General features: G+C 42.3%; 1 protein-coding gene across 1 annotated transcript; it reads left to right on the plus strand.

Annotated features, from left to right (window-relative positions):
* The first annotated feature begins 906 nt into the window (after window positions 1-906).
* AMDHD1 (amidohydrolase domain containing 1) lies at window positions 907-23,482 on the plus strand. The gene is made up of 9 exons (XM_010383895.1): window positions 907-1,213; window positions 7,404-7,510; window positions 9,644-9,708; window positions 11,463-11,740; window positions 15,090-15,315; window positions 17,054-17,178; window positions 20,390-20,483; window positions 21,054-21,214; window positions 22,645-23,482. The coding sequence occupies exons 1-9, from the start codon at window positions 1,077-1,079 to the stop codon at window positions 22,730-22,732; spliced, it is 1,281 nt and encodes a 426-aa protein (XP_010382197.1). The 5' UTR covers window positions 907-1,076; the 3' UTR covers window positions 22,733-23,482.
* The last annotated feature ends 1,598 nt before the right edge of the window (window positions 23,483-25,080 follow it).

Raw genomic sequence — 25,080 nt, forward strand, 5'->3', positions numbered from 1 at the left:
TCTCCAATTTTGGTCGCAAGTTGCTTGTAGACCACACCAGACATTGCTGAGGGGTGGGAGGGGGCATGCGGAGGGGCGGACGCTGAGCTGAAACCTGTTTTACCTCAACGAGTTTGCGTTTGGATCCAGGAGCCTTTCCAACCTAGCCTTCGGAAAGGCGTTGTGGGAAAGTGGGCGGAGGTGCCAATCGATCTTCCGGTCTCGGCTCTATCCTCCCCCAGTCCGGTTCCGCGTTATCTCAGGGACCGTCTGGTAGCGGATCCCGGAACGGAGCTGGCCAACGGATAAGTGCGCGGCACCCGCCACTCGCGCGGACCCAGGAGCACCTCCCCTACCGCATCTTCCTCCTCCCCACCCCCAGGTTCCCTTGGCTCGCGGCCCTCTGAGTCCCGGGCTCCCGCCTCAGAACCTGTGGGCAGATGTTTCCTCCACGCAGTACCCTCCCGGGACTCTGCCTCCAGGCTCGCGTCCCAGTACCCTAGGCAGAGGTTTCCCCCACTCTGTCCTCTCCCGGGATTCTACCTCCAAGCTCAGGTCCCTGCCCCTGGCACAGCTTTCCCCTAGTCTGCCCTCTCCCTGAGCGCTATCTCCAGGCTCCCACCCCAACCCCCTGGGCAGAGGTTTCCCCTATTGTCCCCCTTCCGGGGCTGTACCCCAGGTTCCCGTCCCTCGCTCCCGAACACTCCGGGCGCCCTCACCCCACCACCCCTTGACCCGCTTCCACATAACCACGTGATCGACACAGCTCACTTTGATCTCTGGGGGTGACCAAACTTCAGTTTTCTTATCTGAAAAGTAGGGACACTAGTCTCCATCTCGTTTACTCAGGACAGGACAAGACGACCAAAAAAGAGAGGATTCCTCATCAGTTTTACTACTCATTGCCATTCTTGCAATGATTACCGCCCCGGTTGCTGGGGTTGAGAGAGGCGAGCAAAGGGCAGCGGCTGCGAACGCCCGCCCCCGCCCCACCCTCCCGGCCCCGGGCGGCGCAGGCTGCGGTTTTTCGTCCTCCACTGAGTCCTGCCAGTGGCCGGAGCCCGGTGGCCTCCCGGAGACCCTCGGCGCACGGTGATATGGCAGGAGGCCACAGCCTCCTGCTGGAGAACGCGCAGCAAGTGGTGCTGGTGTGCTCCCGTGGTGAGCGCTTCCTGGCGCGGGATGCGCTGCGCAGCCTGGCGGTGCTGGAGGGCGCCAGCCTGGTGGTGGGCAAGTAAGTGGCCGGGCGCGTAGGGTGGGGGCCGCCACGGGCGGAGCTGGCCTCTCTTCCTCTCACTGTGCACTCTGAAGGGAAACAACGCCGTGAAAGCGTCCCTGCACAGAGACACATGGGCAAGCCAGCCTTTGGGGCACCTGTTGCTAACACGCTCTGCTGCTTGGGGTTGTCATTCGGTTTAAAGAGCTCAGAGAGGAACATCCCATTGGAACGCATTGGGGTCCTGCCTCTGCTGGTAAAATATCACTGTCCAACCATCAGAAGGGGTTGAGATCTTCCCCAGTGCTTCTTAAAGCGAGGGCAGGAGACCATCTTTGTCAGGGTGGCCTGTGGTTATTTTATTCTTACGCCAGATTTCTGATTCCATTTGCGTCCCCAACTCCCTATCCCTAGAATTTTAGAATCAGCATCACTGGGGCTGGAGTTCTGAGACCTGAATTTTTCAAAAGTACCTTTCACATCCCCCTGGTCTCGTACACTAAAGCTTTAGAACCATGGAGAACATGTAGACGATAATGGCCCTGAGTGATAATAAATCAAGATTTGGCTATCAGAAAACAAGATATTTCTCTTACTTTTCTGAACTTCCTGCCAGATGTGAATAAAAGAACAAAGTTTGAGGGCGACCTGGGGTAGCAAGGGAAGTTGGATGAGAATTTGAATTCAAAGGGCCTAACAGGGCCGCAATTGCACATGATGAATGAGTCTCACAAACTGACCACGGCTTATCTGAGTCAGTTTAGGATTGTGCCAGAGTCCAGCTTTTGAGGTACTGTGGGTTGGTTTAATTTTATTTATTTATTTATTTATTTTCGAGATGGAATCTCACTCTGTCGCCCAAACTGGAGTGCAGCGGCGCAATCTCAGCTCACTGCAACCTCCGTCTCCTGGGTTCAAGCGATTCTCCTGGCTCAGCCTCCTGAGTAGCTGGGATTACAGCAGCCGCGCCACCATGACCGGCTAATTTTTGTACTTTTAGTAGGGAGGGGGTCTCACGATGTTGCCAAACTGGTCTCTAACTCCTGACCTCAAATGATTTACCCGCCTCAACCTCCCAAAGCGCTGGGATTACAGGCATGAGCCACTGCGCCCAACCTATATATACATACATATATATATATATAGAGAGAGAGAGAGAGAGAGAGAGAGAGAGAGAGAGAGAGAGAGAGGGTTTTAGCTCTGTCGCCCAGGTTGAAGTGCAGTGGCATGATCTCTGCTCCACCTCCAAGGCTCAACTGCAACCTCCACCTCCCAGGCTCAAGCCATCCTCCCAGCTCAGCTTCCCGAGTAGCTGGGACTACAGGCGCTGGCCACCACGCAAGGCTAATTTTTGTATTCGTTGTAGAGACAGTGTCTCGCCGTGTTGCCCAGGCTGGTCTGGAACTCCTGGGTTCAAGCCATCCACCTGGTTTGGCCTCCCCGTGCTGGGATTACAGGCATGAGCCACCACGCCCAGCCTAATTGGTTTATTTTTAATTAATAAAGGGATGAAAACATTCCCAATTTACTATAAAAATATTATTTAAAATTTTGCTTAGAAAGTTGAAAAATATCTACCTGGGTTGCAACTGGAGTATCTTATAAAAATTACATCAATGCAGCTGAGTGCGGTGACTCATGCCTGTAACCCCAGCACTTTGGGAGGCCGAGGCAAGCGGATCACCTGAGGTCGGGAGCCTGAGACCAGCCAGGTGAAAGCTCGTCTCTACTAAAAATACAAACAGTAGCTGGGCGTGGCGGCGCACGTCTGTAGTCCCAGCCACTCCGGAGGCTGAGGCAGGAGAACCATTTGAACCAGGAGGCAGGAGGTTGCAGTAAGCCAAGATCTCACCACTGCACTCCAGCCTGGGGGACAGAGTGAGACTCTGTCTCAAAAATAAATAAATAAATAAAATTATACTAATGCACCAACATGAAGTCTCGGGTTCCAAGACATGTTCTATGTTCACATCAAAACCACAAAATGTAGGGAAAGGAAAAGAAAGGAATTGATGTGTGGTCTGGCAGGTGGGGCTTTTTCATTCCAGTCTGCTACATTGTTCTTAGAGTTTGTTGGATTTATTACATTGAAATAAATTTATAAGAATATCGAGAACTTTGTCATTCAAATATGATCTCAGTACAGGATGGTGTTGTTTTTATTTTCACTTACTATCATCACTGTCTTATATATCAGGTTGATGCAAAAATCAAGTATAGAATTGGAATACTTATCTGGTGATTCGTGGTGCTTTGACGTATATCTCCCACTTTCATTATCTGAATATTTTAAGGTAAAAGTGTTTTCAGGGTGAATTATTTAGGTGATTGTCTTAAATTTTCACATCACTTCCCTTATGCAGAACCTGTGTGTTCAAAGACAACTTGATCCAGCTTTTCTTTTGGTAGACAAGAAGAACACAGGCTGTGAGTGTGAGTGTGTGTAGGGAGAGGAGTACTGATTAAAAGCACAGAGAAGTGAAAGAAAGTTCCATTTCAAAGCCCAGAAATGGATGGATTTTAACTGTGTGTGTGTGTTTTTTTTTTCAACAAGTATATACATACCATGGTGTGTCCTGATTAGAACGAATCTCAGTGAGATCAACTAATAGTCAATCCCCTATAAGCTATAGATATATAAAGTGAGTCCTGGAAAAGAATATGGTTTGAGGGACACCGAAAACTCCCGCTTCCTAAAAATAAATATCTCAGTGATTGTCTGCCACAGGGTGTAAATACCACCATTGTATTCATTCATTTAGGTCTCTAAAGGTATCTCATACTTAAGTTCTCTCTCTCTCTCTCTCTCTCTCTCTCTCTCTCTCATTCTGTGTGTGTGTGTGTGTGTGTGTGTGTGTGTGTGTATACTGTAGTTAATCTTGAAGAAGCTCCCAGGTGTGGAAAAGAAGCACAAACTGTCAGTAATATGTATCTTTATAATTTTAATGGCTACCTAAAAAAAAAACACTTTTGGGAGAATGCTTTTTGTTAGTTTCCTTCAATAACTGTCCTCATTATGTCTTCAACAAAGGACGTACACCTTTATTCAAACATAGGTAGGACTCCATCAATGAATGAGAGAACCACACTGTCGAAAGGTAGATAAGCATGGGATTAGTGGGGTCAGGAAAAGGATCCAGTGCCCTTGAAATTCCCCTCCCGCACAGACAGAGAATGTTAGAGATTTATTTCTTAGGTCTGACTTTGTTAAAACAACCTCTCTTAAAGCAGTGTCAGTCATCAACTCTTTGCATAAGAGCATTATCTTTTGTTCTTTCCCATTTAAGGGTCAATTTCTAGTCCTGCTGGTCCTTTCCACCACCAGATTCACTGCACACTGGGTAGATTATGTAACTGGGCCAGATAAAAGCTGTTAGTGATGAAGAATTGTATTAATCAGGATACTAAATTCTATTTCAAGACTTAATTTCTAGGCCGGGCGCGGTGGCTCAAGCCTGTAATCCCAGCACTTTGGGAGGCCGAGACGGGCGGATCACGAGGTCAGGAGATCGAGACCATCCTGGCTAACATGGGGAAACCCCGTCTCTACTAAAAAATACAAAAAACTAGCTGGGCGAGGTGGCGGGTGCCTGTAGTCCCAGCTACTCGGGAGGCTGAGGCAGGAGAATGGCATATAAACCCGGGAGGCGGAGCTTGCGATGAGCTGAGATCCGGCCACTGCACTCCAGCCCGGGCGACAGAGCGAGACTCCGTCTCCAAAAAAAAAAAAAAAAGACTTAATTTCTTATTCCACCCTAAGTTTATCCTCCCCATGACCCCATAATCGTTATTTCTTTTCCTATCATAACATCTTCTCTTTCCATCCAGTTTCTTCTGCTCCGTCACTCTTACATTTTGTTAGGTTACCCCAACCACTTCTGCCCCCGTTCTGAATCCCTTATCCTAACTGCTTTTCGCAACACATTCCAGCTCTCAGGTTAATAGCCCTGATTCTCCATGTTGGAAACACGAATTTGCTGTAAGTGACCAAGACCTAAATTAACAGTGGCTGAAACAAGATGGAAATATATTTCTCTCCTATGTGAAAATCCAGACATAGGAAATGCAGGGCTAGTTGATTGCAGTATTCCATGGGGTCCCCAGGAGCCAGGGCCCTGCTACCTTGCTCTCCCATCCATGGCCCACTTTCTTACACTCACTCCATGACCCAAGATGGCCACCCCATCTCTAGTTATGGTGTCTGCATTCCAGCCAGTAAGAATAGGAAGAGAAGACAATCCTACTGGCTAGACCTTAGTCTCACAGCTACACCTGGCTAGTGGGAGACGGAGAAATGTAGTCTGTATTTTGGGTCATCATGTGTCTAGCTAAAATTTAGGGCTTTACTAGTGTAAAAAAAAAAGGGAATACTGATCTTGGGGAACAAACGGCAATTGTCTGCTACATATGTTTGATGTTTAAAGTTTTTTTAATTGTAAATTTTCATGGTACATAGTAGGTATATATATATGGGGTACATGAGTTATTTTAAAACAGCCATACAATGTGTAATAATTATATCAGGGCAAATGGGGTTTCCATCATCTCAAGCATTCATCATTTCTTAGTTTCACAAACATTCCAATCGTACTCCCTCAGTTTTTCTAACATGTGCAACATATTATTGCTGATTGTAGCCACCCTGTTGTGATGTCAAATACTAGGTCTTATTCACTGTATCTAACCATATTTTTCTAGCAACTAACAATCCTCATTTTTCTCCTCTCCCCTTATATTCTTCCCAGCCTCTGGTAACCACCATTTTACTCTCTGTCTCCATGAGCTCAATTGTTTTCATTTTTAGCTCCCATAAATGAATGAGAATATGCCAAGTTTGTCTTTCTGTGCCTGGCTTATTTCACTTAATATAATATCCTCCAGTTCTATCCATGTTGTTGCAAATGACAGAATCTCACTCTTTTTTATGGCTGAATAGTACTCCATTGTGCATATGTACTACATTTTCTTTATCCATTCATCTGTGGGTGGGCACTTAGTGTACTTCCAAATCTTGGCCATTGTGAATAGTGCTGCAATTAACATGGGATGCAGATATCTCTTTAATATACTGACTTCCTTTCTTTTGCATATAGACCTACCAGTGGGATTGCTGGATCATATGGTAGCTCTATTTTTAGTTTTTGAGGAGCTTTCATACTGTTCTCCATAGTGGCTGTACTAATTTACATTTCCAACAGTGTGCGAAGGTTCCTCTTTCTCCACATGCTCACCAGCATTTGTTACTGCCTGTCTTTTGGATAAAAGCCATTTTAACTGGGGTAAGATGATCTCTCACTGTGGTTTTGTTTGCATTTCTCTGATGATCATTGATATTGAGCACCTTTTCTTATACCTGTTTGCCATTTGTATCTCTTCTTTTGAAAAATGTCTATTCAGATCTTTTGTCAGTTTCTTAATCAGATTATTAGGTTTTTTCCTATTGAGCTGTTTGAGCTCCTTATATATTCTGGTTATTAAAATTGTCAATTGGATAGTTTGCAAATTATTTTCTCCCATTCTGTGGGTTGTCTCTTCACATTGTTGATTATTTTCTTTGCTGTACAGAAAGAAGCCTTTTAACTTGATGTGATCCCATTTGTCCATTGTTGGCTTGGTTGCCTGTTCTTGTGGGGTATCCCTCAAGAAATTGTTGCCTGAACCAATGTCCTGGAGAGTTTTCCCAATGTCTTCTTTGAGTAGTTTCATAGTTTAAAGTCTTAGATTTAACCCATTTAGATTTTATTTCATTCTTTTGCATATGGATAGCCAGTTTCCCTAGCACCATTCATTGAAGAGACTGTCTTTCCTCTGATGTATATTCTTGGCATTTTTGCTGAAAATGAGTTCACTGTAGATGTATGAACTTATTTGTGGGTTCTCTATTCTGTTCCATTGGTCTATGTGTCTGTTTTTATGCCAGTACCATGCTGTTTTGGTTACTATAGCTCTGTAGTATAATTTGAAGTCAGGTAATGTGATTCCTCCAGTTTTGTTTATTTTGCTGAAGATGGCGTTGGCCAATCTGGGTCTTTTATGGTTGTCTTGAACGTGGCTAGAGATGCTTTTCCAAAGACTCAGGTTCAAGACAGAAACACAGTAAATGTTGACTAATTAACACCAAAGCATCTGAAAACATATTTTAAGTCACTCATCAGATTTCTAACAAGATTTCTCCAAATTTAGTAACTATTTCTTGATTTTTCTTCAGAGATGGGTTTATAAAAGCTATTGGTCCTGCTGATGTTATTCGAAGACAGTTTTCTGGAGAAACTTTTGAAGAAATAATTGACTGCTCTGGGAAATGTATTCTACCAGGTATTTACCTCTTTTTCAGTAAAGGTCTACAAGTAGCTTTAACAGTAGCTCCTGAAATGTAAAGAGGAAGAGTAACAGCTTATTTTAAAGTCTCAAAATAATATTTAAAAAATCATAGTTCCATGTATTGAATTTCTATTATTGATTGTCTAACTGCTTTCAAACATGGTTTCACCTTGAATCCTTATAACATCCCTGTGTGGGAGGTATCATTATCTATACTTTACAGTTTAGAAAATTGAAGGCTAAGGGTAAAATATGTTACCCAAGGTTCCTAAACAGGAAAAAGGCAACCTAGGAATCAAGCCCATTCATTAGACTCCACTTCTTCCCACTCACATGCTGAATAGAAACCAACTGTGTTGTGTTTAGGTTCAAAAAAAGTCAAAAGAACTTTATTAATCCGTAGGAGCAGTTTCATAGTTTCATAGGAGTAGTTCCAATGGCATAGGAGAGGCTAACAAGGCAACTGCTATCTCTACTACCAGAAATACTCTAAATTTGTATAGGGTGTGAAACAAAGGATCCAGCTCTGGGCAGAAAAAGAAAAAAAAAAAAAAATCCTAGAGCTTTCACTGCAGTTCACTTATATCTTTAATGATTGACAACAGAATCAGTTTATTAATCATCATCTCCTACATTAACTATGTTGTATGACTTCATGTAATCATCCAAAACAAGTTTCATAAACTTTGAGTTCTACACAAACAAAAGGGCTTTATATTTATATTTTATTTTTATATAAAATTTTTATACTTTAGATGTTTATTGTACACATCTGACAGAGCTTCTGTCTGATGGGTTTTCATTTGTTTGTTTATTTTGAGACAGAGTCTCATTGTGTCACCAAGTCCGGAGTGCAGTGGTGTGATCTTGGCTAACTGCAACCTCCACCTCCCAGATTCAAGCAATTCTTGTGTTTCAGTCTCCTAAGTAGCTGGATTACAGGCATGCACCACCATGCCTGGCTAATTTTTGTATTTTTAGTAGCAACAAGGTTTCACCATGTTGGTCAGGCTGGTCTCGAACTCCTACCCTCAAGTGATCTGCTGATCTCAGTGTCCCAAAGTGCTGGTATTATAGGCATGAGCCACCATGCCTGGCCTTCCTTATGATTCTTGAGGGTCAGGAGACAAAATCAGGGTGAAATGTTACGAAAAGGAGGAATATAGCAGAAAGCAATCTGAGTAGGGGCTTTTGATTTTAGTCCAATCAGAGCCAATAATGAGTCATTTAATCCATAAGATATCTAAAATATTTTGGAAAGAAACACTTTGCTGAACTGTATCTGGATAAACAACAGTTTCAAGTGATTGCTTTACAGTTTCTCCTTAATTAAAACACATTTCTTTCTTGAAGATAGATTCATCTTTCTGATTTCATATTTTCCCTTCTCAGAGTTGCAGGGGGCGGGGATTGTAGTATTATGTTTTCATATCTAGATTATTCCTTGTGATAAGGTTCATGGTTTTGCTCAACTAGGGGGCTTGATAACTTGATTTCAAAGTTTATTTGGGCCAGATGTAGTGGCTGATGCTTGTAATCCCAGCACTTTGGGAGGCCAAGTCAGGTCGATCATTGGAGGCTGAGGTGGGCAGATCGTTTGAGCCCAGGAGTTCAAGACCAGCGTAGGCAACGTGGCAAATATTAGCCTGTGTGGTGGTGCACATCTATAGTCCCAGCTACTAGGGAGGCTGAGGTGGGAGGACTGCTTGAGCCTGGGAGGTCAAGGCTGTAGGGAGCCATGAGTGTGCCACTGCACTCCAGCCTGGGTGAGAGTGAGAACCTTTCTCAAAAATAAACAAATAATAAAATAAAATAAAATAAAACGAAAGCTTATTTGGTGAGCATGGACTTACTGAGCAAAAGGAGCTGTATTTCTGTAAGGGATATTTTCATCATGTTGCATCCCCTCCTTCGTTAAAGCTTTCTAGACTAGCCATACAACAGGGCAGTCTTCTTTTCTCTCTGTCAAGGGAACCAGACAGACAAATTCTTCCTTTCATGTTCCTTCAAAATGGGTGGCTACCATCATGCTTTCCCCAGAGCAGCAGGGTGTAGTGCTGCTGTTTGCCTGCTGTCTAAGTGTTCTCTATTTCTTAATTGTAAGATAACTTGATTTATTGATTACAGGTTTGGTGGATGCACACACACATCCAGTATGGGCTGGTGAAAGAGTTCATGAATTTGCAATGAAGGTAACTGCAACCAATCATGGCAAATCAAAATAAAGCACAAATATGAAGTCTTTTGCTGAAGAGTTAGCAGGCTATCAAGCTTTGCAACCTATGTCAACATATTTTTTAATGGATATTTTTACTTGCTTGGGCATGGGAAACAAATGACAACAAAACTTATTTATATCTGCCCCAAATCATTGTATTATACACAGGGCTATTCCTGCCCACTAATGTCTCCCTCTCTTTCCTTCCACACATTCCCATTCCAAATCACTATCTCTAGTAGCTTTTGAAAGGGCTCCAAGGAATAGTTTGAAAATCGCCATTCATTGGAGTAAAGCTTGGAAAAATATGTTACTAATCACAAAAATAAAATGTCTTATATTTTTCTCTTTTTCAGAAAACTGAGACTTATTAAGAATCACAAAATGTAATCTGCGTTAGTCATATATTAGCTGTAGCCAACTTCTAAATCCCTGGTTGGAGCAATTTTCACATGTGTTTTAAAAAAAGAAAAAAAAAATGTGCCTCCTGGCAGCTAAACTGGCTTATTTCAGGAAAAGAAAAAAAAAAATTCTTTTCTTCAGATATCATGTACCTTCTTCAACAAACTAGAGCTGTTTTTAAGACTGTTTTATTAAATCACAGAATTTCAGAGCCAAAAGCAGTCCAATCCTCTCATTGTATAGATGGAGAAAGAGATTTACAGTCCAGTCCTCTCATTGTGCAGATGGAGACAGCCGGGTCTAGAGAAGGGAAGAGTGTTGACTAGGGCCACCAGCTGGAGGATGGCAGAACCCAGATGAAAACTCTGGCCAGGAGACCCCAGGCCTGCATCCTTTCTCTGCACCATACTCCTTGCTGCCCAGAGCAACTGGAGCCCAGTGGGACCCCAGAAAGAGCCTCTTTGAGTGACAAAGGTCAAGCTCCAAACTCTGATGGCCAAATATTGAGACAAGGAGACTTCCCGGGGCCGCTTTAGTGGAGATCTGAATAATTGCAACGGGGTTCCCTGCAACTCCTGATTTGCTTAAGCTTTGTTTTCTCAAACAAGCTGAGGGATGGAGGGAGGGCTGATACTTGGCAAGTACACATTGTGGGCTGATTGACTTGTTAAAATATTGCAATACTCCTGTGCCAGGTTTTTTTTGTTGTTGTTGTTTGTTTTGTTTTGTTTTTGTTTTGTTTTGTTTTGTTTGAGACAGAGTCTCGTTCTGTCACCCAGGCTGGAATGCAGTGACCCAAACTCCGCTCCCTGCAACCTCCGCCTTCCGGGTTCAAGCGATTCTCCTGTCTCAGCCTCCCGAGTAGTTGGGGCTACAGGTGCGCACCACCACACTCAGCTAATTTTTATATTTTTAGTAGAGACGGGGTTTCACCATGTTGGTCAGGCTGGTCTTGAACTCCTGACCTGTGATCTGCCCACCTCGGCCTCCCAAAGTGCTGGGATTACAAGTGTGAGCCACCGTGCCCGGCCTGTGCCAGTTTGTAATTGCCACTGCCCTGAGATCCCAACAGGACACCCACCACATCTCCCATCTCTACCACTCCAGTGTCTTCCCGGGACCCCTTTGGAACTCCCCACAATCCAGTGTCTGGCAGACTAGGGGCTTCCAGGACTGTGTATCCCAGCACTTTTCTAATCCGATGGATTGGTGCCCGTGCCATATGGCTTCTTAATCATTACATAATATTGCCCCTGGAGGTAGATTCTTCAGACCTCCCTGCAACTTCCTCGCATTTGCCGGCCTAAGGGTGAGGCGTGTGTTCAGTTGGCAGGGGCCACCTACATGGAAATTCACCAGGCCGGAGGAGGGATCCACTTCACCGTGGAGCGCACGCGCCAAGCCTCAGAGGAGGAGCTGTTCCGCTCCTTTCAGCAGCGTCTCCAGTGCATGATGAAGGCTGGCACCACGCTGGTGGAGTGCAAGAGCGGATACGGCCTCGACCTGGAGACCGAGCTCAAGATGCTGCGCGTGATTGAGCGCGCCCGGCGGGAGCTGGACATCGGCATCTCGGCTACCTACTGCGGAGCTCATTCAGTGCCTAAGTAATCTTAGCCAGTGGGGACCGAGGTTTAACTCAGAGCATTGAAAATGAGCCCCGGGGGTGGAGGTGCATTAGCACTTTAGCTCTTGCAGGGAGATGGGTAGAAGTCTTTGGAAAGACCTGATTCTAATGGCCACTCATCCCGCAGACTTGGTTTTAGGAAGTCGATCCCTTGGCCTCATCAGTCTGCTAGTCCTTTAATTATGATAGAAGAGCTGTTTCAAGCTCTTTGGGTTAAGAAAAAGAAATGGCCCCTTGTAGGTCGTTTAAAATTACACATATTAATTTGAATAATTTCCCATGATAATTAGCATTTCTAAAAGCACTTTAGAAATTAATAGTAACACTCTTTAGGAGGTAGTTCAAACCTCGTGGTCTAGGTGACTCAAAGGGGTTCGTTTTTGTTCATCTGTTTGCTTTCTTAACAGCAAACATTTTTGTTTTGTTGTTGTAAATGATTTTTAGCCTTCCCCTTTATCTAAAAGTTCCTCCTACATGGCCTTACTGTAGAGAACTCTGTTCCTTTCTGCACTTGCATTTTACTTTTCCAGAGTTCCTTTGGGTCCTGGAATTTCTAAATAGGAAGGCTCATGGTTCCAACAGCCAATTGAACTATCTAAAAGAAACCCAGGACTTGAACATGCATAAGGTGCCTCCAAAGTCTTAGTGAGGTCTTAAGCACTGATAACTTAGATATATAAATATAATACTACAGACTTACAATCATTGTTTAAAAATCTAATTGTTTAAATTTCTTTTACATTTATCTGATTTTGGAAACTTTGGAAAATAAATTTATATTTTAGGCCAGGTGTGGTGGCTCACACCTATAATCCCAGCACTATGGGAGGCCAGGGCAGGTGGATCACTTGAGCTCAGGAGTTTGAGACCAGCCTGGCCAACACGTTGAAACCCCATCTCTACTAAAAATACAAAAATTAGCCAGGCGTGGTGGCCCATGCCTGTAATCCCAGCTACTCAGGAGGCTGAGGCACAAGAATCGCTTGAGCCGGGGAGGCGGAGGTTGCAGTGAGTGGAGATTGTGCCACTATACACTCTGCCTGGGCGACAGAGTAAGACTCTATCTCAAAAAAAAAATGTCTTTTTTAATTGACAAATAATATATTATTGTGTAGAGTATGTTGTTTTAAAATATGTATACATTGTGAAATGGCTAAATCAAGCTAATTAATATATGCATTACCTCATATTTACCACTTTTTGTGGTGAGAACACTTAAAATCTATTTTTTAACAATTTTTAAGAAAACAATACATTACTATTAGCTATAGTCACTGTGTAATGGAAAAATATAAATATTTAATATTAATAAAAATTAACCCTTCATGTTAATTATCATCTTCGATCAGAGGAACTAAAAAAGTAACATTAAAATTTATTATTCAAAATTCACAAAACTAGTTATGTGGAAAAGAAACATAAGTATTTAATATTTCCAGTGATCTTTATTGTAAGTTTTTAGCATTTATATTTCTGAAATTATTAAAGCTTAAAATTTCACTGAGACTCTTGAGACATTCTCTATAGAAAACAGTATATTTTTTTTCAAACAATATAAAGTGCATAACAGTCTGCTTTCTTTTTCAGTAGAAAATAGTGTGGCATGGTGGAAAAGTCTCAGTTTGAAGTGATGCCAGACCTGGGTTTGAATCCAGCTTGGCTACTTCCAGCTGGGTGATTTTGAGGTCATGACTTAACTTTTCTGAACGTGAATTACCCATCTGTGAAACAGAGCTAAATGCCACCCTATTCTATATGGTTGTCTTGAGAATTAAAAATAACTTGGTAGGCTAGGCATGGTGGCTCATGCCTGTAATCTCAGCATTTTGAGGCCGAGGTGGGTGGATCACCTGAGGTCAGAAATTCGAGACCAACTTGACCAACACGGAGAAACCCCATCTCTACTAAAAATACAAAATTGGCCGGGCATGGTGGCGCGTTCCTGTAATCCCAGCTACTCTGGAGGCTGAGGCAAGAGAATCTCTTGAACCCGGGAGGTGGAAGTTGCAGTGAGCCGAGATCATGCCATTGCACTCCAGCCTGCGCAACAGGAGCGAAACTCCGTCTCAAAAAAAAAAAAAAAAGAAAGAAAGAAATAACTTCTGTAAGTGTCTGTCTCTCATAGTCCACCTCTATCCACCTACTCAAATGGTTTTGCTGAGTGAGAGCCTTCTGTGTGCCAAATACAGGGCTAAAGTTTCACAAAAATTTTCTTCATCTGTCAGTGACCCTCTGAGGTCTGCATCTTGATTCCCATTGGTAAAACCTGCGCTCAAATAACAGCTAAAGAGCATCTCCTAAGTTATGTGACCACCATGTGGTAGAACTCTGTGTCTACCTGACTCTAAAAGCCCAGCCTTTCTAACATATAACTACTGCAGAACTTTATTTTATCTACTCTTCTTATTATTAATTTTTTTTTAGAGATAGAGTCTTGTTCTGTTGCCCATGCTGGAGTGCAGTGGTGCAGTCATAGCTCACTGCAGCCTCAAACTCCTGGGCTCAAGCAATCTTCTTGCCTCAGCCTCCCCAGTTGCTGGGATTATAGGCATGAGGTACCATGCCCAACTCCATCAGAATTTTAGAGAGAATTTCAGAGCCTCGTACTATCCTCCTTCCCCATATCCCCAGACGGTGAGACAGAAAGTCTAAGGCAAGTGCTTCAGGAAACATTGTGGAGGAAGAAAAAGGCAGGGTGACAACTGGGCTTAGGTAAGGGGAGTATCCAGGATGCCCTCTGAGTGTCCTTTACAGGAAAATTATGCCTTTTTTTTTTTTTTTTTTTCTTTTTGAGACAGAGTCTTGCTCTGTCGCCCAGGCTGGAGTGCAGTGGTGTAATTGATCTCAGCTCACTGCAACCTCCACCTCCCTGGTTCAAGCAATACTCTTGCCTCAGCCTCCTGAGTAACTGGGATTACAGGCACATGCCACCACGCCCGGATAATTGTTCTATTTTTAGTAGAGGGGTTTTGCCATTTTGGCCAGGCTGGTCTCGAACTCCTGACTTCAAGTTATCTGCCCGTCTCGGCCTCCCAAAGTGCTGGTATTACAGGCATGAGTCACCGCACCCAACCAAATTAAGCTTTTCAACCAGGTAGCCTTGCTGGCATCCCCAAAGGTAACACAGGTCTGCCAGAATGGATGAACTATGTAAGCATGGCCCAATAGTTAAGAGCCCAGAGTTATAGCTTTGAGTCTTTCTCTACCATTCTGAGGCTTGAAGTCATTTACCTCTACTGCTCCTCAGGTTCTTCAAATGCCAGATAACCCTATCCTTTTGTTTTTTGTTTTTAATATTTGCCCATGTCAATCTCATTTTCCTCCCCCAGAGGAAAAACTGCTACTGAAGCTGCTGATGATATCATCAATAACCACCTCCCAAAGCTGAAGGAACTTGGCAGAAATGGGGAAATACACGTGGACAATATTGACGTATTTTGTGAGAAAGGTGTCTTTGATCTCGATTCCACCAGAAGGATTCTTCAACATGGAAAAGACATAGGGTTACAGATTAACTTCCATGGGGATGAACTCCACCCAATGAAGGCTGCTGAGGTGTGGCTGACTTTTAGTTTTCCCCTCATCAACATTCATTCTTGCACATTCATGCTATGGAAAACTTAATTAGTTTCCTCAAAGCCCTCTGAAATGATACTGAATGGGGAAATTTGTTTGAACAGTGTACAGATTGGTCTGGTTGAGACTTGAAAACGCTGACCTCTATTAAAAACTTACTTTTTTGCTGATCATTTACTTTCATTATCATCCACTGGTGTATTAATAGAAAAAGAATTGGCCGGGCACAGTGGCTCACGCCTGTAATCCCAGCACTTTGGGTGGCCGAGGTGGGCTGATCACGAGGTCAGGAGATTGAGACCAGCCTGGCTAACACGGTGAAACCCCGTATCTACTAAAAATACAAAAAATTAACCAGGCATGATGGCATGCGCCAGTAATCCCAGCTACTCAGGGAGGCTGAGGCAGGAGAATCGCCTGAACCCAGAGGCAGAGGTTGCAATGAGCCGAGGTCGCACGACTGCACTCCAGCCTGGGGGACAGAGCGAGACTCCATCTCAAAAAAAAAAAAAAAAAAAAAGAAAAGAAAAGAAAAAGAATTACCTCAGTGATCTCTTTTACTAAATTTCTAATGTATTTTTCTTAGCACACAAAGCCACACTGGCACAGTATATTAATTTCACTTGGACCTTTTCAGATCTTTCTGTGGCAGCATCCAAATCATTTTAGTGGAGCACACCAAAAATAGCCACAGGATGATTTTCAAATTCATATATCTTTGCTCAAATTAATTCACTTATTCATCCTTTCAACAAATATTTGAATGAATACTGGGTGCCAGGCACTGTTCTAGGCATTGAGAATTCAGCAGTAAGACAAAGTCCCTGCAGTCCTGAGTCTAGGCTTCTCTCCTCTAAAGCCTTAGACCTAAATAAACAACTGCCCTTGGAGCATATAGATATAGATACTCCACCTGCACGCCTCTCAACTGCATTATATCCAGCTTGATCTCTTAGCATTGTTTCCAAGTCTTGTCCCATTTTCTGCTTCAGTGAATGACACCATCACCTGTCTGTTGCTTAACTCAAAATCTTGGATATCATTTTGACTGCTGCCTCTCTCTCACCTACCACATTTCATCCAACCACCAATTCCTCCCAATTCTCCCAAATAGCTCTAGATCCCCTTCTCTCACCTCTGATCCATAAAATTTTCTGTTTCAGAAAATGTCTGAAGGATTTGTGTTTAAGAATAGTTTTTGAAGTAGACCACTAGCTAATTTTCAAATGAATACCCATTACAAACCCTTCACCCATTTGGGGGATTGGGTTTACAACAGTTGGTTGGCAAGAAATCTTAGTAATAAAACGCTGTTTCTCTTTATGTGAAAAACAATTTACACCGGGCTTGGTGGCTCATGCCTGTAATCTTAGCACTTTGAGAGGCCCTGACAGGTGGATCACGAGGTCAAGAGATCGAGACCATCCTGGCCAACATGGTGAAACCCCATCTCTACTAAAAATACAAAAATTAGCTGGGCATGGTGGCACGCGCCTGTGGTCCTAGCTTCTTGGGAGGCTAGCGGGGAGAATCGCTTGAATCCAGGAGGTGGAAGTTGCAGTGAACCGAGATCGCGCCCCTGCACCCAGCCTGGCTACAGAACAAGACTCCGTCTCAGAAAACAAACAAACAAACAAACAAAAAATAATTTAATGAAACTTCATCGATTCATTGTTGCTGTTTGTTAAATCTGTCCCTCTCTGCCCATTCTCCTTAGCTTGGGGCTGAACTGGGAGCGCAGGCAATCAGCCACCTGGAAGAAGTGAGTGATGAAGGCATCGTTGCCATGGCAACGGCCAGGTGCTCTGCCGTTCTTCTGCCCACCACAGCCTACATGCTGAGGTAAGGTCGTTTCTCACCCCAGACCCAAGAGCTGCAAGTACAAGCTGTGAAGACACAGACGTCCAAAGTGCCCAGACATTATTTCATTGCCGTTACAAATCCCTTAAAATTGCAGATGAAGAAAACTCAGTTAATGAAGATGCCAACCCTGGACTGATGTTCGTAAATGAATTTCCCTGAGGAAGGAACTTAGACCCAGATTGCCTTTGTGTGGTAGGATTATTGAGGAAGATGGAGCTTTTTTTTTTTCTTTTTTTTTTTCATGGATTTTGGAATTTTCCAATTAAAAATAATTACTATGCATTATTTTTATAATTAGTAAATAATGAAATAGGTGCAATACTTTTAAATATATGCATAAGCTGTTAAAGATATTTAGCAGTATTCAGAATCTGCATGAGCTGTTTTCTAAAGGGATGTTAGTGGGTGCCATAATTGTCATAAATCTTCATAAATCCTGGGGGTGGGAGGAAAGAGAAGACATATATTTGTAAAATCTCCCCAGATATTTTGCTGTATGCTGCCTATGAATTGAATATACTTAGTTCATCTGTTATTACTGTTGCTCTGATTCTAACTAATATGAGACCGATGTCTTCTGACCCTTCCCATTGTACCACTTGCTTATATGATATCCAAGTTTGTGGTTTGGGAGGCCAGCAGTCAAGAGGAAGTTTATCTTCTCTTGGGACTAGGTGCTTTCTATATAGCTAGGATATGTGGTCTTTTGCATGGGGAGTGATTTTGCAGTTAAGACAGTGGTTCTCAATCCCAGGGTAATTTTGTCCCTCAGGGGACACTTGGCAATGTCTGGAGACATCTCTAAGGGATGCTACTGGCATCTAGTGGGTAGAGGCCAAGGTTGCTGCTAAACATTCCTCATTGCACAGAACAGCTACCCAAAACAAAGAATTATCCAGCCCAAGACACAAATTGTGCTGAGGTTAGGTAAGACCAGGCTCCGAGTAACTTTTAGAAGGGTGAAGAAAGGAATACTTCAGTTCTTTTCTCAAATCTACTATGATTTTATATGCACATATATGATATTATACATTTTTATTATTATTACTATTCTCTTAATTTAAAGAGTAAACACAATGTAGACTACAATCAGGAAATATCAATAACTGTTCTTGGTATGACCAATGTCTTATACATTTCAAGTGTCATCAGTTTAAGTCATCAATCAATATTTATCTCCACCATCCAAGAAATAAGTTTTTTGTTTTTTATTTTTTTTTTGGGAAAAAAAGGCTTTCTTCGGCTGGGCACAGTGGCTCACTCCTGTAATCCCAATACTTTTGGGAAGCCAGGGTGGACAGATCACTTGAGGCCAGGAGTTCAAGACCAGACTGGCCAACATGGTGAAACTCCATCTCTACTAAAAATACAAAAATTAGCCAGGCATGGTGGCACGTGCCTGTAGTCCCAACTACTAGGCAGGCTGAGGCAGGAGAATCGCTTGAACCCAGGAGGGAGAGGTTGCAGGGAGCCAAGATCATACCACTGCACTCCAGCCTGGGCAACAGAGTGAGTGAGACTTCATCTCAAAAAAAAGGCTTTCTTTAACTGGTCTTGAATCTCTTGACATGGAGCAAAAGCGTAAGACTTTGTGGTACTGGAGGGCAATTCAGCATTAAAAGGCTGCACCTTGTTCCTATGCCAGCAGAGGCTGTCATCTGCCATTGCCACAGACAGGTTTAGCCTCCTGTTAGGACCACAAGGGCAGTCGAAGTGAAGGCCACACTCTGCTTTCTGGCTTCTCGTTTCTGTATTTTTCTGATCTCTGCATCAGGAGAGACCAGCAGGGCCCCCTGCTCTCCCCTGAACCCTCTCTTGACCCTCATTTCCAGAATAACCATTGCCTTATGCTACTTAAGGGCTTGCTTTAATCATGTATTTTATGTATGTTTGCATGTAATATTTAAATGTATTCAGGAAATATTCACCTTAGTTTTTATGGAGCGCCCTTAATACTTTTACAGCCTCACTTTATTCTCTTTTACCCCTAAGTATTTATGGAAGGGGAGGAGGGACATTCAAATGACCTGCAGGGACATTTGAAGCTGTACCCTTTCCTCACTCTGTCTCTGCTTCACTCACCTCCTCTCATACATTGTTGAAAAACATTTTAAGTGGTCCTACAAATGATCGATCATAGACTGGGAGTGATTCTAGGGCAAAAATAATCTCTGCTGGACTTTTTGTCTATTGCAGCAGTTATTCCCAAATTAAGTCTGTCCTCATTGCTTTAACGAGCTTTCAGGCTTTGCTCATTTTTTGTGTAACACTTTTGAGATATGTCCTAAAGAACAAAGAATATTTTACCAGGGAGGTCAAGGAGATGCCTAATTCAGGAAGAAGTATAAACATTTTACACACTAAATTCTTGGGCCTTCAAGATTTTAAAGGACCTACAAAGATGTTTGAGGTAAAAAAAAAAAACAAAAACAAACACAAAAAACACAGAAAAGAGGGGTAAGGGAGAGAAATGAATAGGAAATTACAAAATTGAGCTAATAAAAATAGCATATTGTGGCCTGGCACAGTGGCTCATGCCTGTAATCTCAGCATTTTGGGAGGCCAAGGTGGGTGGATCACCTGAAGTCAGGAGTTCGAGACCAGCCTAGCCACCATGGTGAAACCCCATTTCTATTAAAAATACAAAAATTAGCCAGTCATGGTGGCGAGTGCCTGTAGTCCCAACTACTTGGGAGGCTGAGGCAGGAGAATCGCTTGAACTCAGGAGGTGGAAGTTGGAGTGAGCCAAGATCATGCCACTGCACTCCAGCCTGGGCAAGAGACCGAGATTCCATCTCAAAAAAAAAAAACAAAAAACAAAAAAAAAACAGTGTAACCTCATTTATTATTTAATTTGGGAGTCACCAAAAAAGCTTATTAAATTTCAAAACCATTTGTAAGTTATATTTTCCTCCTTTTGCAAGAATGCCTTAATATGTAAAAAGATGGATGAGATAAACAATCATTAATTAAAAGTTAGGCATATCTAAGTAATTTCAAAAGCAGAATGATAAAAATCAGGAGTCCTGGGATTATATATGTAATTCTGCCACTAGTATTTAATCTCGAGTTTCTGCTTCTTCTTCCAGAATATGAAGGCGTTGACTGTCTCAAGTTCTCTTCTGTTCTGAACAGCTATTCTACAAAAGTTCCCATTCTAGAGACTGACATATTTTTTTCCTCGCCTTAGACTGAAACAACCTCGAGCCAGGAAGATGTTAGATGAAGGAGTAATAGTTGCCCTGGGAAGTGATTTCAATCCCAATGCATATTGCTTTTCAATGGTAATTATTTTTTTCATGTGCCTTTCTGAGCAGACTATCTACCAAGCATAAAAACAATTTAAAAATATTTCACTAACTGTTAAAACAGTGTTAAAAATCTAAAAATACTTTCTGTGAAACAAGAAAAAAAGGGGTAGGCAGCAGTGTAATTGGATTTTTCTGTCCCAGATAAATGCCTGTAGGCAAAGAGAGAGGAGAGAAGCTTCTATGTGCGTTATTTTCTGATTCAGCCTTGAGCATTATGGTTTTACAATAACCCATTTCCTTTCTCCAGAGAATAGCATAAACTCCAAGAGGTCTTAGTTAGTAAGGGTGGAAGTGAACTTCATTGTGTGCAGTAAGTGGTCTTGAAAAGTTGTCAATAAATATTAAATACACAATCCCTTTAATAAAGTAATCTTTTCCAAAGTATAAGAACCTTTATGTATAAACTTAGATTTTTCCCATTGCAACTGAGTCAATTCCTCCTATACCTTTAACTGCCTCTGTTTGTTGTGCTGTGTTGAGAAATGTTTTAAATTGCAGTGCCATATGTCACTTTCCTCCAACACTTTTCTCTTCCTGCCTTAGCCAATGGTCATGCATCTGGCCTGTGTAAACATGAGAATGTCCATGCCTGAGGCCTTGGCTGCTGCCACCATCAATGCAGCTTATGCACTGGGAAAGTCTCACACACACGGATCGTTGGAAGTTGGCAAACAGGGAGATCTCATTATCATCAATTCATCCCGGTGAGTGTGCTCCCAACTTAGTGTGCTCCCGAATGATCGATCATAGACTTGGGGGGAGTCTAGGGCAAGAATCATCTCTGCTGGACTCTTTCTCTATTACAGCAGCTATTCCCAAATTAAATCTGTCCTCATTGCTTTAACGAGCTTTCTGGCTTTGTTTATTTTTGATGTAACATTTTTACCATATGTCCTAAAGAATAAAGAGTATTTCGCCAGAGAAATATCTTACACTGTGCCCACTGAAGTATAGAGATGAGGCCTAAATCCCTTTTCCACTAATTATTAGTGTCAGACTCTGTGTGGACTCAGACACTAGCCAGTCCCCTCTATCTTGATCCCTTTCCAATGAGCAAATCTACTGACAGGCCCTAAACGACAGGGCAGATCAAGTTTTCAAGATCTCTTCATCTGTCTGGTATCTTTTGTAGATTTCCAGGTTTCTGCTCTGTTTACTTGGACTTTGGCCGGGTTGTGCCCTCTGGCATGTGTTTGTGTTTTTCTGCTCGGCTTCTGATTTTCAACTAGCTCCCAACTCTGGCTTGTCACCCTGGTTCTGATTCATTCCCTCTCTGATTTCTCATGCCGACTGGATCCCAAAAGCTTAAACTTAGTTTTCCTGTTCCTGGTGGCTTATCACTCACCCACCCACAGTCTGTTGCCACCTGGGCCTCCAGGGCGATATTAGTCTGTTGTCACACTACTAATAAAGACATACCCCAGACTGGGTAATTTATAAAGGAAAGAGGTTTAATTGACTCACAGTTCTACATGACTGGGGAGGCCTCCCAATCATGGCGGAAAGCAAAGGAGGAGCAATGTCATGTCTTAAATGGCAGCAGGCAAGAGAGCGTGTACAGGGGAACTCCCATTTATAAAAACATCAAATCTTGTGAGATTTATTCACTATCAGCATAGGAAAGACCTACCCCCATGATTCAATTACCTCCCACTGGGTCCCTCCCACAATGTAGGAATGATGGAAGCTACAATTCAAAATGAGATTTGGGTGGGGGCATAGCAGCCAAACCATATCAGGGTCTTACTGTTCCAGATCTACAAGTCATAAATCCTATGGCTACTTGACTCTTACAAGCCCATTGCAGCCCTTGAACCTCATGTCCTCCAGAGACACCTGCTTTAAAATTCTCTCCATGATCAGAAACCATTCCCTGTATTGAATATAATGCTGATGGTGACATTTATGTATCACTTAATGAAGCAAATATTTTAAGATCAAGTACTTAAATGATATTATTAAATAATGTTTGATTTACCATAGACCAGTTAGTTATGTACTGTTTTTTAGAAAGCCCAAATACCATTGGCTGGGTGTAAATAAATGTGTAGGGAATGCATTTTAAAATTAGCATTTATTGATAAAGTAATAATTTTTACTTGCACACACTGAAGTAATTTTTTTTTTTTTCTAGATGGGAGCATTTGATTTACCAGTTCGGAGGCCATCATGAATTAATTGAATATGTTATAGCTAAAGGAAAAGTCATCTATAAAACATGATAGATTTGAAAAGAGAAGACTTTTTGACTATATGAAATAAGTCAATATAGTTATATTAAAAGTTAAAACACCTTAAATTTACCAGAATTATATCACTTAAACCTAAATGTACTTCGATGTCTTTTTAAGTCACTCAAAAAACCCCAGGGATAGATTTATTTTCATTTAACACATGCATTTGACATATAAACAGGTAAACCTATTGTGATTAAAATCACAAAACATCCAATTATTTCACAAATATTAGTTACAAATATTCCGTAGATTAATATGATGAGGTATCACAAAAATGCCTTTGTGGGGAAAAGTAGGCTTGACTTAAAATTTCCATTTTGTGTCTGTATTTCACGTTTCAGTTTTTAAACTATATTTAGTGAACATTGGGGAATGGAAAGAAATCTAAGTGATACACCCCAATGAAGCTAAAATATAGCCTTCTGTTAAGCAAATAGTATTTCCTTTCCCCAAGTAGTTTATTTTCTAGATGCTTTTCAAATGAATTAATGTCGTCTGATGAAGAGGGTCCTTCCATTTCTAAGGTCTTCTCAATCTCAGCAACAGAGCTTCCCGGCAGCGTTCAAGACACATCATTTAATACACAGGCATAGGGACCTTCCTGAAATGGATGCATTTTTTCCAACTACAATCACGTAACCTTTTTTTTGAAATTTAAAAAATTGTTGATTCTTCACATTACAATTGGGTAAAACACATTTGACAGCTCTCAATAAATGTTTGCTCTCACTCTTATTGTTGTTTCCTTTCAGCCTGGAAGTAGATCAGCAGCGTTGACTCTTCGAGTGTTTTAGGAAATTACAAAAGTATTTGTAAAGAGTGGATAATTATTTACATATAAATGGGTGTTTTTAAAAGCCATGTGAGTTGATTTGAAATCTTTTTAAATGTTTCAGTCATCTTTATAATCACAACTGCATTACCAAACTTGGTAAGAAATGATATGAGAAGTAAAGATTGACTCTCCAAACGATCACTAATGTCAGGTTAATAGAGCCTGAATGAAAGAGGCTTTGCTGTAGTCAATATAAAGCAATTCAAAATGCCCCTCATTGGAAGATTAAGGGTAACATTGCATATTGTTGTCATCACGATGGGGTCTCTGGAGCTCTGAACCTCATGTGATTGTTTAAGAAGTCTTCACACAGTGTGGGGGGCACACAGTTGCTATGTGTGATGGCTCCCCTGTGACCAGTCACCTAGGCACTGTGAGCATTTGGGATGCAGGAGATAGACATAAGGCCAAAACTGAATGTTAGGTCCGCCCTTCCCTGGAACTCAAGCAACACAAGACTAGCTTCTTCTATTGAAGAAACAAGGAGGAGAAGCACATCTGATTTTTCATCTAGCAGGCACTCACTTTAAACAAATAGCATTCATGCCTTTTTTGAATGAAGGCAGAAGAAGACATCTACCCTAAACTGCCCTATTCCTCCCAGGCCAGTGTGCTGCAGGCCCGTGCAACTCACGGGAGTTCGCTAGGAATGCGGAACCTCTGGCTGGACCCAGATCTGCTGAGCCGGAATCTGCGTCCTAACAAGCCCTGGGTGATTCACATGCACATTAAGGTCTGAGCAGCTCTGAGTTCTAAGCCCTAGTCACACCAATCTTCACACTGTTCCTTAGGGGACAGTGAGCTGCTCAGGGCCGTGCAGCATGGTTCCGTCTGCCCAGAATGCTTTCCTTCTCTTACTTACATGGGAATTGGAGCTGGATGCCCCTCCCCACATTCCCACATCTCTATGATAGCCTTTAAAGCATTGTAATTTAACTGTCTTTTCTATTTTAGACTAATGAAGTCTACCCTCTGGGTTGAAACTAATGTTCTCCAACTATTTTTTCGGTATATTTTCAATGTTTACATTTAATAAATTAATACTGTTAACAAAAGTAAGCAAAAAGGCAAAATGGGCCGGGAACGGTGACTCACGCCTGTTATCCCAGCACTTTGGGAGGCCAAGGTGTGTGGATTCCCTGAGGTCAGGAGTTCGAGACCAGCCTGACCAACATGGTGAACCCATGTATCTACTAAAATTACAAAAATTAGCCGGGTGTGATGGCACACGCCTGTAATTCCAGCTACTCGGTAGGCTGAGCCAGGAGAATTGCTTGAATGTGGGAGGCAGAAGTTTGCAGTGAGCTAAGATAGCACTTTTGCACTACAGCCTGGGTGACAGATCTGAGACTCCATCTCAAAATAAAGCCAAATGAACCAATGAACCATAAAAAGAGAACCATAAAGTTTAATAAAAAGCAATCTAGTGACCAGACCCAAAAATCAGACACAGGTTTAAAGCAGTATGAAATGCATCTGCTTTTGAATTTTGCCGGTT

The sequence above is a fragment of the Rhinopithecus roxellana genome, chromosome 10 (genome assembly GCF_007565055.1).
Source record: "Rhinopithecus roxellana isolate Shanxi Qingling chromosome 10, ASM756505v1, whole genome shotgun sequence".
NCBI lineage: Eukaryota > Metazoa > Chordata > Mammalia > Primates > Cercopithecidae > Rhinopithecus > Rhinopithecus roxellana.

What these genes read in the sequence shown, in the direction of transcription:
- AMDHD1 (XM_010383895.1), top strand. Translation starts at nt 1,077, where the DNA reads ATGGCAGGAGGCCACAGCCTCCTGCTGGAGAACGCGCAGCAAGTGGTG. An exon ending in GCCAGCCTGGTGGTGGGCAA is followed by an intron (nt 1,214 to 7,403) that starts GTAAGTGGCCGG and finishes ATTTTTCTTCAG; the next exon opens with AGATGGGTTTATAAAAGCTA. An exon ending in ACCCAATGAAGGCTGCTGAG is followed by an intron (nt 15,316 to 17,053) that starts GTGTGGCTGACT and finishes CATTCTCCTTAG; the next exon opens with CTTGGGGCTGAACTGGGAGC.